The following is an 11,130-nucleotide window of genomic DNA, read 5'->3' as shown; positions in this document are numbered from 1 at the left end:
TTGGTAACAGACTAAACCAGAGTAACCAGTTTTAAACCAATCTAAATTTATCCACACAGAGATCTGCAACATCTTAACTAAATTGTTTTTTAAACCAACTTTTCCTAAACCAGTACCACCTGCGGGTGTAGACAAGGCCGAAGACGGATAGAAATTCAGTAACTCATCCAATTATAGTCAACACAGTGCAGAAAATAGGACCAAGGAGTTCTGACTCTGAACTCCTTGCTTCAAGACACTAGACAACCTCTATGTCCAGACTACATTCTTTGTATCTGTGCTGTTCATGACGATGACGTAATTTCTCTGATCCAGTCCCCAAACAGTATGAAAGTATCTCTTTTCTCATGACTGGACAATTGGAGGGAGGAAACGAGACTCATGCTATCACACAATTAATACCATGCATTGATCTCTTTGGATAATTAAATCTTTATGGAAGGAAGAATAACCAGTTAACACCACAACACAAAGGACAGCTCACAATAAGTTGGGCTAAAGCCGCATCATCTCTTACTGAAATATTTAAATAAGAAAATTTGTTTGTCTTACATTGTATAATGGAATCCAGATATGGGCAGCTATGACTTGTTTCTTTTTTTAGCAATTTTTATCACAATTTGTTGACAGTAAACATGGGTGAAATCCTGCTCTCATTTAAGTCAATGGCAAAGTTCCCAATGGCTTCACTGGGGCCAGAAATGGGAGTTTTGTCATAGACTTTAATGAGAGCAGGATTTCACCCAATATGTTTGTATTTCTGTAATGTGTTTTTATATGGTCATTTTGTTGGATTAATTGCCATCCTTACTGGTCAGCACAGCCATGGCTGTCAGCATGACACTGACTTAGCCAACAAAAGAACCCACCACCTGTATATTGAGAATGACTAAACAAAGAAAGAATAATCAGAGGTGGAAGAAAAATAGGTAGGTCTGTAATTCACAGGTCAGATTCAGTAATCCTTATTCACATGAGTAAGATTATTTGTATCAAAAAGGCTTGCAGAACTAAACAGTAATTTTGAAATATTTTTGTGGTAAACATTGTTTTAATCTCAAACCTGAGCCAAAATAAAGACTAATTCAAATAAATTAAGACTCAAATCCAAGCTTTTCTGAGTCTGAAAAGAGTTCAATAAAATGTATACTTCCTCCTCTCACTGTTCAGCTACACCAGGAGAGGAAGTAATGAAATAACCAGGAATTATGTTCTTACTGTATTTCCTGCATGGCTACAAGCAGGACATAGTAGAAATAGTAAAATGAGAAATAGCTGAAAAAAATTTTAAAAGATTTTTCCAAAGAAAAAAACCCACATATTTTGAAGCTGTTCCCATTTCTCGGGTTTCAAACAAGTTGGTTTAAAAAAAAGATTTTTTTAAAATGATTGACATTTCAAATTTTCAAATTTTTATTTTTTCTTCTTCCTCCCCCCTTTGCCACTGAATACAAAAAAAGAATTATGTACCCTTTTTTTCCCTTTTGCATTCAGCGGTGACATAGAATAAAGAGAGAGAAAAAATTGAACTAACCAAAATTTTAAATTGAGGCAAAGAATGAAAACATTTGGGTGGGGGACAGGAAGCTTTTTGTAAAAGTTTTTTTGGTTTTAATAAAAGGCCATTTTTCATTTTTTTTTTAAGTTTTTTTTTTACCAATTCTAATCACACACGCTCTAGAAAGACTCTCAGCATAGGCCACAGTTCATGAAAGCACCCGCTTCTGGAAGACTCCGATAGCACAAGCTTAAAATTAAGCACCTGTTTAAACGCTTTCTTCAGTTCGGGCAGTCATCTGGATAGTTCAGATAAATTCTTATGATCTTCTCTGAATTGCATTGAATCATCTAATCTCACTGTCACAGGGTACATGGTGAACAGCACTGCCTTCTTGCGGTCTTCTAGTCTCAAACATACAGTGCCCTTTTTGGGTTGTTTTAAACCACGTATACCTTTAATTCTCAGTTTCCAAATATGTCAGGACATAGTACAGTTATGCAGCAGAAGGAGCTTTTCATCCTTTTTTCTTCTCTGACCTCCCTCTTCCTCCCAATTATGTATCCTCCCCTTTACTAAACCAATTACCGCATTAGCCCAACAATTTCCACCAAGCATCTGTAATCCCAACCAGTAACTGGTTGATTGATTCCAATTAAACCTTGCATCCTTCTCTGTGCTTCAGCAACCTCCGTGAACAGGGTGCTACAGCATCACACTCTCCTATGTACTGTACTTACCCCAGTGACAAGTACATGTAATTTTAATCCATCAAACATATTTCCTAGTTGATCATCAAAAAGAAAAGTTAATTGCACCATTATCAGTATTGAATATAAAAGTTTAGGTCTTCAAATACTAATTTCTGCACTTCCCAACATGAAAATGCTTGGAAAAAACACTGTACATAATAAGACCTACATCCCAAGGCTGCTTCCACCTATTCGGTCCATCCATCTTCTAATACAGGGAAGCAGAACATATAATCAAATTCATGTTTCCAGGTAATAGTCTTCCTAAATAAGCAGCTTTGACTAAAAGTTTGCCACAATTCGGTTTATTCAAATTTCTTAGAGTGATGATATATTAATTAAAACTAATACATCTTCGAAGTAGGAGTGCTTTCAAACTTCTTTTATCGTGAGGAAGGGCGTGCATGAATCACTAATTACAAAGCATTGCTCAGCTTCTCTACTTACTTTCATCTTGTGAGGAGATTAATAGTCATCCTTGGGACACCAGCTGCTTTCTATTTATCAAAGGGATGCCAGGGGCTGACAGCTTTTCTCAGGAACCATGGAGGAAGACGGGGTGTGTGGAGCAAGAAGCATCCTTGGAATCATGCAGGGGAAAGGAAAAACAAGTGCTTCTGGGTTCTAAGTCTGATACTCCCAAGTGGCTTAATATTTATTTATTTGTTGTATGGATGGTATGATCATACAGCCTTCAAGATTTCTGTTATGTTACTCAGTTTAGCTGGCAAGCCATGCTAAGGTCAATACAAAGTGTTACTTCAAAAGACTACAAATTAATTTCATCCTTCCCCCTCCACTCCTCATCTAATAAAACATGTTGTCTTTCAGCTGGAGCTATTCTTGAGCATGCATTGCCAGCCTCTGGCATTTCATTCTAAGGATGTCTTTTGTGCTTTGTATCTATGATGACTATCAGACCCCATCAAATGCAAGCCTTTCTTTATTTTATTTTTTAAACCCAACACATTCATTGCAGGCTCAACGATGGCAACTACAAAAGACATATCTCCACCCACATTTCTCACCAAAATATGACTAACTGTATTATGTATGTCTGTGATAAACTGGCATGAAATGGTTCTTTCCTTTTAACCTTTTTCAATATGAGAGTAAAGTGAGAATCCTTTTAGATGTCATATACTGAGGGTACAGGCACCATTCAGTATATTATCACATGTACCACAGAGTGTTCAAAATGCACAAAAAGATGTATCAGCTGTTTATGATTCAACTTTTTATTGTGATTGTGTTTTGTGTCAATTCTTAAACCCAAATGAAAAAGGTGGAATTGGATGCCAACCACTTAAGAATTTTACAAAAGTAATTTTGTCCCTCACAAAGTGTTCAAATTCCTAATGTTTTACAGCCACATCCTTTAATACTGAAATCAAATAAAAGTGAAAATCCCCATTTATATTGAAATAGAAAGAATGTCTAATATTATTTCAATGTACAAGTTACAATATGGAATTTCTCATTTATGTGTCCACACCCTGGAGTCCTTAGTCAGTTACAACAGCCCCCCCCCCCAAATGTGGAATATTTGTTTTAATTTCTCAGTGAATTTTCTTTTTCTGTTTATATTCCTATGTGCGGGTCAGAAAAAGGCTTTAACACCACAAAACTCCCCTATAAGTCTTCAAAATAAGACTTAGCATAGGCCTTGTTCTGGCTAGAGCTGGACAAAATGTTTCTTGCAAAAAAAATAAAGCCCAGAAAAAATAGATTCAGGTTTGCTGACTTGTTTTGGTTAAAAAAGTCTGAAAAAATATTGTATGTTGACATTTTTTAACCAAAATGTTTTCTCTATGAGGAAAGAAATGGAATTTCAAGCTTCAGGGTGATAGAAGAAGGCACAAGGATAAGAATAGTAGAAGGGTTTAAATAGGAAATGTGATATTCAGTAACTGAATCATTTAACTAAGATCTGAATGAGCCCAGTAGCAGTTTGCAAAATTAAGACTTTAGAGCAGGGGCGAGAGGGGATTTTTTTTTGGGGGGGGTAAGGGGGGGCCGGGGGGCATGGGGAGGGAGGCCCCATGGGGAGGGAGGCCAGGCCCCCCCCCCCCCCCCCCCCCCCACCCCCCCCCCCCCCCCCCCCCCCCCCCCCCCCCCCCCCCACACCCCCCCCACCCCCCCCCCCCGCCCCCCCCCAGCCCCCCCACCCCGCCCCCCCTCCCACCCCCCCCTCCCCCCCCCCCCCCCCCCCCCCCCCCCCCCGCCCCACCACCCCCCCCCACCCCCCCCCCCCCCCCCCCCCCCCTCGCCGCCCCCCCCCCCCCCCCCGCCCCCACCCCCCCCCCCCCCCCCCCCCCCCCCCCCCCCCCCCCCCCCCCCCCCCCCCCCACCCCCCCCCCCCCCCCCCCCCCCCCCCCCCCCCCCCCCCCCCCCCCCCCCACCCCCCCACCCCCCCCCCCCCCCCCCCCCCCACCCGCAACCCCCGCCGCCCCCCCCCCCGCCCCCACCCCCCCCGCCGCCCCCCCGCCCCCGCCCCCCCCGCCCTCCCCCCCCCCCCCCCACCTGCTCCTCCTGCCTCCTCCCCTGCCTTCCCCTGCCTGGCTGCAGTGGCTGCAGTGCAGCGCACGCCGGCACGCGCGCCCAGCCCCCCACACACGCCCACGCGCCACTGGAGCACGCAGGGGCTCCAGAGCCTGGGCTGCTGCGCAGCTGCCAGCAGAGCCACAGCAGAGCCTTGTGCCGGCTCCGGGCAGAGGAGAGGGCGGGCGGGGGAGGGGGGGGGGGGGGGGGGGGGGTGGGGGGCGGGGGGGGCGGGCGGCGCTCGGGGCTGGGCTCAGCAGGCTCGTCGGTGGAGGTCGTCGGATGTGGCCAGGGCATAGTTGCCCACCCCCACTTCTACACTCACTTGCTCTTCTTCTTGCTGCCATGGGTGGTGCCATTTGGGGTGGGTTTTCTTTTTTTTTTTTTTTTTTTTTTTTTTTTTAGTTTTTCTTTTCTTTTTCTCCTGCTCCATAGTGTTGAAACTGAGAAGAAGTGCAGAGTTGAGCTCAAGCGCCATGGCCGCCATATTATATTATATTTTATTTTTTTTGCTGGCCAATAAAAAAAAACTGACCCGCGGGCCGCAGTAGGCCCGCGGGCCGTAGTTTGGACACCCCTGCTTTAGAGGGATGCAACCCTTAAGATCAAGTCACCTCTGAGGATCAGGCCCCTAACAGAGCATGTGAAACTAAACAAAACATCCTCAGCTTTGCAATTTAAGTAACTTATGCTAATTAAAAATATCTAGGATTTAAAACATTCCATTACTAGCTTTTGTTTTGGTTGAATGTTTGTACTTTTAGTGGTAAATCTTGACTCTGATGGTTTCCTTAAATACACGGGAACGTGTCTGGGATTTCCAGATATATAGTTTAAGCAGACTATCAAAGTCAAGAATTCCACTAGATATTTTTTCTTTAAATGGGCAGTGGTGTTCATTTCTCCAGTGTAAACGACTTTCTAAAACATCAGTTACATGCTTATTTATGAGGTAAATAATTTTCAACCATAAAAGTGAGGGAATACTACATTTGTGTGGAAATTAGGCAATTATGGGTCTAAAATGAACGAAGATCTTTAAATGAAGGATATTTGAGAGATACCTCTCTTGCTCTCTCTCTTTTTTTGTGGTATAAAAAGCATGCTATGAAATGCAGTACCTAAGTATCATAGGCAGTGTGTATTTGAAATATCATCTGTTTTTCTGTTTAAGTATAATCAGATCAAAATCCATAAAATAGCTTTTGTTGTTTTAAATGAATCTTAGTTGTGACAGGAAGCTTAGTAATGAGACTAATTCTGTTACATATGTTGTGGTCATATACAGTATACTAGAGGCACAGTGTAATCTCATTAGCCTTCGTTCTAATGTAGAGGGTTTTCTCTTGTTATGTTGATGACTTCCAGCATGTTTCACGTAAGTTACATTTTCTTTTATCTAGCATTCTTCCTTCTTGGAAATAAAAAGACAATCTGTCACTGGAAATGAGATAATTGTGTGTAGTTTTGTTTTTATCATTATCCGTATTACATTACAGTACATCCCTGGGCAATACAACTATTTAAGTTACATGGATAATATTGCAATGAACTTTCCTGAGTGAGGCATATACATATTTCATTTTCATTACATTTCAGTCTGTAGGGGTGACAGGCACACATTAGCTAAAACATTGTGTTCTAATGGTTGGAGCAGGGAAATCTGAGACAGGATTTCTAGGTTCTATTAAGAATTGAGAAAACTAGTCATAGAAGAGATTTGATCTGATGACTTTAGACAGGTTATTTTATTTATTTATTTGCTCATGAATTATCTGGGAAAAGACTAATTATTTCAACCTTTTTTATTGGTAGTTATTTGGGAAAAATGCTTTATATAGATGTTACGGGCGAAGCTACCCTGCACTGACCCTGCAGGTGTTAACTCTGCATTGCAGGCAGAGGAAGCCATGCCACTCCATCCCTGCTGGATGTGATCAACCTGGAAACAGGGTATAAAGGGAAGCAGCCCACTCAGTTGGGCCAGACTGCTGAGGAGGAAGGATGCATACTGCAAGCTTGCTCCAGGGAGCTGCCAGAGCCCTAGTCTTTGGAGACCAGGCACACAGAACCCCAGGCAGATACTGGACAGCCTGCAGAGATGTGGGAGGGGACTGAGTTGCTGCAGATCTTACCAGTTGATGACCCCAGAGGACCCGTGGACTGTTATATTGGAAGACTAGGTAGGAAGTGACCCAGGGGAAATAGACACTAGTCTGGTTGTAAGACCTAGAAATCTGTCAGCATGTTTTGGACAGATCGCCACTGACCCAGTGGTGGAACACTATGCCACTGTTAGGGGCCTGGACTCGGACCCAGTGGAGTGGGGTGGGTCTGGGTCCCCCTAACTCCTGCCAACCCCACATCGGGGTGGCAACTCTACCACCTTAAGCCTAGAGGCTTGCAGTTGTCTACTGTTCATCAGAGTTAGAATGCTGGACTATGTTTGCTGCTCCACCTTACCTGAGGGCCTGAGCACCTCAGACTGTGTGTTCACTGCTCTGCACTACCTGAGGGCCTGAGCAGCCCAGACTGTGTGATCACTGCTTCACCGTGTCTGAGGGTCTGAGCATCCCAGACTGTTTGTTGCTTTACCCTGCTTGAGGGGTTGAGGCTCTGGATGATGGCCTAATCTATTCTGACCCCGAGGTTGTGCTGCCCTGAGAGCAAGGGTAGCCTCAAGGGATTCTGACTACTAGGTCACACTGCCCTGAGAACTAGGGAGCCCTAAGGGCTCTGACTGCTAGGTTACCCTCTCCCATTTTGTGGGTTAGACCATCAGATAGACTCTAGCGTTGGGGCATAACCTCCTTTGATGGGGTGTATCTACCAGTAGCCAACAATAGCCTTTGGAATATGCATGGATTGTTTGTAAATGATTTACTCTGACTATTTCCTGGTTATTCGGTCTTTAATATCACAGTGTATGTTTGGCCACCCATCAGATCATATTGCTTATGTTCACTGGTTGGATGACTGCAATTTTTTTTAAAAACAAGAAGTGAACATTTCCAGTGCAGAGGGGTAAAAAAATCACCCAGCCACTGGGAAAGTGGCCTGGACTTTGATGCACCCCAGAAAGGGAACTGAATTCTATTAGTGTCCCAGCTGAAGAGTTGGGGCCAGGAAGGCCTGGAGAGGTGAAGAGTGTCCAGAGTGGGAGACCTGGGGGGATGTGGCCCCACCCAGGGCCAGGACTGCTTGGGGAACAGGGACAATTTGAGAAAGCCAGGAAGAGGCTGAGAGACAGATCAAAGCAGAGTACTGTGATAGGCCCTGCTGGACTGATTGAGGATTGAGCCCAGAGATAAGACTGCAGCTCAAAGGACCTTATAGAGGGTGTGTGATAGGCCCCTTGTTGGACTTATACACCCAGAAAGGGTTTGCTTTATTTTATTTCACATACAGACTCTGTGTGACTTGACTGAAGGGCTGAGTCACCAAAGACCCACCACAAACAGAGAGAGAGAGAGTATAGACACACAGACTGAGTTGGGGGCACTCACAAGAGGTGAGTGCACCCCATTACATGACCACTTTGCACTACTTGCCCAATTCTCATTCCATTGTCAGCTCCATTGTCAATAGCTCTGCTATTGAGTTCCATGAGTGAACATGGAAAAGTTCCTGAACCATTCTTTGACTTAGTTTCCCCATCTTCAGAATGGCTAAAATAGTGTTTCTCTACCACATAGGGTGTGGAGTGGAATGAGTGTATAATTAATTATTGTTTGGAAAACACTTTCATATTTTTAAGTAAGAGTTGAGAAAACTATTAATAAAAGATAATTTATCTGATGAATTTAGGCATTTTTGTCTCCCCATGAATTATCAGTTTTTTATGGGTAAACCAACAATAATCTATAAATAAAAATTATTTCATTAATAAAATATAAAGGACTAGATTTAGAAAAGATGCACAATCCAGGACTATATCACAATGTTAATCTCTACATTTTAGTGGCAACTCAACCCCTAAAACATCTGTGTTACATCTTTATTATTATAGATCAGGATCAGCAACCTTTGGCACGCGGCCCATCAGGGAAATCTGCTGACGGGCCAGGACAGTTTGTTTACCTGCAGCATCCTCAGGTTCAGCCGATCGCAGCTCCCACTGGCTGCAGTTCACTGTTCCAGGCCAATGGGGGGCTGTGGGAAGCAGTGGCCAGCACATCCCTCGGCCTATGCTGCTTCCCGCAGTCCCCATTGTCCTGGAACGGCAAACCACAGCCAGTGGGAGCTGCGATCGGCCAAATCTGTGGACACTACAGATAAATGAACCTTCCCAGCCCGCCAGCAGATTTTCCTGACGGGCCTAATGCCAAAGGTTGCCGATCTCTGTCATAGATCATATGAGGTATTGTCCTGAATTTACTATTTGCAGTTTGTCCATTCCTAGTTTATCAGCCCCGGTAGTTCTATTTTAGGGTCTGGCCTATGGCTAAATATGGTATCAGTGTAGAAGCAATGAGAAGAGAACAGTAGGTGGTTGTTGTTTTATGCCACATTCCCCTTGCACCTCCTGGCTAAAGGTTTCAATCTCTCCACTGACATGCATCCGACAAAGTGGGTATTCACCCATGAAAGCTCATGCTCCTAATACGTCTATTAGTCTATAAGGTGCCACAGGACTCTTTGCTGCTTTTACAATATCTCCACTGTAAAAGTGCAGGATCTGTTCTGTGCTAACATCCCAGCAGGGCTTACATGAAGGTGATCTTCCATTCAGAAGAATGTGTTACCCTCCCCTCCATGTTGCACATGCAGACATGCACCTCCTGCACACCTGAGAGCTCCAAGAAGCACTTTCCCTCCCTGAGGCACAGTACCTCCTGTTGCTCTACCTCATTCCTACTCCCCACACATGTTGAGCTTTGCCTAAACAACATACTAGTACCCTAAGCTGAAATATCACACCATTCAAAAAACCATTTAAATGGAACGTGAAGATCCCACTTTGGAGAGTACAATTTTTGGATTGTTTGAATGTCTCAAGAAGAAATTTTTGGCTTTAAATTCTCTCTCTGATCTATTCTCTCCATAGATTCATAGATTCTAGGGCTGGAAGGGACCTCGAGAGGTCATCAAGTCCAGTCCCCTGCCCTCATGGCAGGACCAAATACTGGCAGACATTTATCTAACCTACTCTTAAATATCTCCAGAGATGGAGATTCCACAACCTCCCTAGGCAATTTATTCCAGTGTTTAACCACCCTGACAGTTGGGAACTTTTTCCTAATGTCCAACCTAAACCTCTCTTGCTGCAGTTTAAGCCTTCTTGTTCTATCCTTAGAGGCTAAGATGAACAAGTTTTCTCTCTCCTCCTTATGACACCCTTTTATATAGACTCTGCTAAAAGATGTTGTGTATAGTGCTTGTAAAACTAAAATTATAACTGTTGTTCCAAGAAGGGCCAGAATGTGGCATCTTTCACTTTATCATAGGGTGACCAGACGTTCCAATATTATTGGGACAGTCCCGATTTTAGGGGACTTGTCCCACGTCCCGACCTTACATCAGTAGGGACGCACTTTGTCCCGATATCGAGGGACCGTCTGGGGGAGGACTCAAGCTGGCACTTCTGGCGCCGCTCACCTCTTCTTCCTGGGCCTTGGTGCAGCGAGCTGAGCTCCCAGCGCCTGCTTGCTGTCCGGCAGGACTCTACAAAGTGCTGCAGCCCCACGCCCCAGGCATGCACAGAGGCGGCGAGGAGGTCTCCGCTGTGAGTTCAATCCTTGAGGAGGCCACTTAGGGATCTGGGGCAAAAATTGGTCCCGCTAGTGAAGGCAGGGGGCTGGACTCGGTGACCTTTCGAGGTTCCTTCCAGTTCTAGGAGATTGGTATATCTCCAATTATTACCTATTACCTTTTATTACCTGTGTGCTGCAGGGGCGGGGCTTGTAGTCCCCGCCCCTGCTCCCACCCCAACCCGACCCAACCCGACCTGCGCACAAGCGATGCGACCTTAGGAGCCAGAGGGATGGGACTACCTGCTGGATTCTTCCTGGGAGCTGCTCCAGGTAAGGCTAGCACTGCTGGGACTCACCTGGCCCCCTGGCAGGTCCCTCTGGCTTGGGGGGGAGGCTCTGCATGCTGCCCCCACCCCGCTTGCGCTGATCAGCTGTATGGCGGCACAAGCGCTGGAGGGAGGGGGGAGGTGGAGATGGAGCGGAGGCGAGCTGGCGGGGGGGCGGGGCGTGGAACTGCCGATGGCTTCTCAGACCCCACTAATTTTTCCTGTGCTCTGGCGGGTTATTTTTTTTTTGCTTCGCCGCCGGCTTGTTTATCCCCATCCTCCCACCCCCCGGTTGCTGCTGTTTGGGAAACATTTTAATA

The 11,130-nt window shown here is 45.1% G+C and overlaps 1 protein-coding gene across 1 annotated transcript in view; it reads left to right on the top strand.

Annotated features, from left to right (window-relative positions):
• Positions 1-292: 292 nt before the first annotated feature.
• The window catches only part of LOC120403947 (60S ribosomal protein L37-like), a 79,975-nt gene continuing 69,137 nt past the window's right edge, over positions 293-11,130 (top strand). Inside the window, exon 1 of the mRNA XM_039535975.1 lies at positions 293-297. Coding sequence (XP_039391909.1) covers positions 293-297 — 5 coding nt within the window. The remainder of the gene's footprint in view (positions 298-11,130) is intronic.

Source organism: Mauremys reevesii, linkage group 4 (assembly GCF_016161935.1).
Source record: "Mauremys reevesii isolate NIE-2019 linkage group 4, ASM1616193v1, whole genome shotgun sequence".
NCBI classification, from domain to species: Eukaryota; Metazoa; Chordata; order Testudines; family Geoemydidae; genus Mauremys; species Mauremys reevesii.
The sequence above is the reverse complement of the archived record's forward strand: the minus strand, read 5'-3'. Positions and strand labels throughout refer to the sequence as shown.